The sequence below is a fragment of the Perkinsus marinus genome (genome assembly GCF_000006405.1).
Source record: "Perkinsus marinus ATCC 50983 genomic scaffold scf_1104296977064, whole genome shotgun sequence".
Classification (NCBI taxonomy): domain Eukaryota; phylum Perkinsozoa; order Perkinsida; family Perkinsidae; genus Perkinsus; species Perkinsus marinus.
Window position 1 is genome coordinate 131,794 of NW_003200286.1, and position 2,562 is coordinate 134,355.

Below are 2,562 nucleotides of genomic sequence, written 5' to 3' on the forward strand. Positions count from 1 at the left end.
AATCGCCACCTCGTCAGTGCTACAACTAAAGATGTTTGAAAAAAGAGCCTACTACAAGGGGCGTAAAACTCTGTGAATAACGCGATTTTCGCGGTGATATGCAGTAGTCGTGAAATATATTTTTCATATCACTAGGGCGAAACTCCAACAAATAACCTCCCAAATGATGAATGCTTTTGCCGGCATTTACCAAAATCTCATATTTCTCCGCTAGTAATTTAGCTCCAGTGAACCGCCCCCCCCTACTACCATATACGCGTTCCTTAGCCTCATCTACATCTACTCCTCGACCCTCAGCGTACCACTTGGAAAGGCAGTTGCGACAGAACCCCGCCAAATTCATGAGGTCAATATTCTGCACATCTGTCCTTGTCTGGAGCCAACTCACGAGCCTCCGAAAAGCAAAGGCTTCAGCTTTAACATCATCGTCAACTTCGTCCTCTCCCCCATTACCGAGTTCAGCTCTACCAGTTAGCACACACGGCACCCGCGCCCCCTTATGAACGAGTTCACCACCAGCGGGCAGTTTAACCAAAGCGTTCACTCCCACGCAGCTCAGCAGTCTGCTACTACGTTGCGTGTCTCCACCTGTAGTACCACTAGCGACAATCTGACCGCTCGGGGTGACACTTGCGGTGACACGCACGTACTCGGGGCGCATTGGATCCGTCTGTTGCATATTTTCCGCCACAGTCGCGTAAAATTGTTGAAAATTTTCCATTTTTCCATCAGCAGTTAACAACGCTCTCAAGAAGGGCTCAACGAAAACGAAGAAAGTGACATAAGCGCTCGCGGGGTTGCCAGGGAGACCAAAAAATGGCGTTTCACGTAGTGTAGCAAACGTAGTAGGCTTTCCCGGTTTCAAACATACTTCACCAAAATGCACTTTCCCATCTTTTTCGAGAATTTTCTTGATGTAGTCTTTCGAACCTTTACTCACAGCTCCAGTAGTAATAACCACATCGTTCGTCGCTGCCACTTCTAATAGCACTTTTCTAATAACATTATAATCGTCTTCTAGTGGGAGTAATCGATTCACTTCTACTGCGTTGCCAAAGCGCTCACATAGTAGACCCTGCAGCATCGGACCATTCGTGTCTGGTACCTCTTTTTTGACGAGTTCGTCTCCACTAGAAACGATAGCAATTTTCACTACAGGTAGCAGTTCAACTATCGCGGACACGCCCTCTAGTGCAGCGAGCAAAGCCGGCGTTAAAACCGCTCCTCTGCGTGCAATGAGTTCGTCCTTTTTAATATCAGAACCAACACTGCGCAGATTGAGACCAGCAACAACGCCGGTGACAGGGACTATTACGGTGTCACCACTCACATCACAATCTTCAATTTTCACCACTGCTAGATCGGCATTTTCTACCAAAGTTCCAGTAGTTACATAAGTGGCGTCGCAGTGCTCAGCTACAGTAGCCACGCCATGTCCAGCTGTGATATTCGATATAATTCGGAGCTCTCTATAGGGGATCCCACTGAAGAGGAAAAATCAGAAAAAAAGAAATTTCCGTAATTTTCAGTAAAGCGCATTACCTCATCTTCTTAACACTCGGATGCGTTTCTCCAACTGGTCGTACCAAAAATCCATCCATAATAGAAGTCGGCAATTTCGGGAAAGGTTCTCGAGCGTACACATCAGCCGCAAATACGCGTCCGAGCTCTTCAGGCACCCGTAAATGGTCCAGTGTGGAGGATGCATTTCGTGTCTGGAAACGTAATCGATATGAGGGCAAAAGGTCGCCGATTTTTCCCAAGCATTCTTCTAGTGATAGCATTGGGTACTCCTTAGAGGGTACTAGTGTATCGGGCGGAGGCGGTATAGGGTCGGACATGAGTCGGCAGAGATAGGCTTAAAATTGGGAAGTTGTGGTCAATCAAAGTAGTATACAATGGAGTTTCACCACCCTAGTGATATGAAAAACATATTTCACGACTACTGCATATCACCGCGAATATCTTCACGTAAAACAGGTTGTGAAACTCCACTAATATCAATGTGGAAAAATATACCGTACATTTTTTTCACCGAAAAGTTTTAATTTTCGTAATTTTTTTACCATTTTTTGTTAAAGTTTTAGCCGTGATTTTGAAATGATACCACCAACATTACAAATGCTGTTCATTTGAAAGCACAAAAATCTAACTTCACCGAAAACGGTCGCAATTATAATGTGGTGAAAAATCAACTTTACCTTAGACTGCTGTGCCCAATGTGTTGGTGAAAATATGAAAATTCCGAGAAAATTTCCGAAAATTTTTGGTTGGTTTCTGTACCTTTCCACCCAAACTCCCAAGCAAACTCTCGAGCTCAGAATATATCAAATAGCATTAGAAAATAACGCTCCCTAGAGTTTGATAACAATGGGGAAAATGTTGCTAATGTGATGATGACATTTACATGGGAAACTGATTGAAGAATGTGTTCCTAGCCATCCGTGGAAAATTCAAAATGAGTTCCCCCCCGGGAACATTATAGGTTCCTCGATGATACTTAACTCAACGTAGGGAACTCCTATAATCAACAATTGTATCGTACAGAGGTAAAACATCCTG

At 44.2% G+C, this 2,562-nt stretch overlaps 1 protein-coding gene across 1 annotated transcript in view; it reads right to left on the bottom strand.

Moving 5' to 3' along the window:
- Positions 1–1,601, bottom strand: part of Pmar_PMAR024690 (Molybdopterin biosynthesis protein moeA, putative) — a gene marked incomplete at both ends in the record, with an annotated part of 2,665 nt that extends 1,064 nt beyond the window's left edge. The window contains 2 exons of the mRNA XM_002764486.1: positions 250–1,484; positions 1,543–1,601. Coding sequence (XP_002764532.1) covers positions 250–1,484; positions 1,543–1,601 — 1,294 coding nt within the window. The remainder of the gene's footprint in view (positions 1–249; positions 1,485–1,542) is intronic.
- Positions 1,602–2,562: the final 961 nt, after the last annotated feature.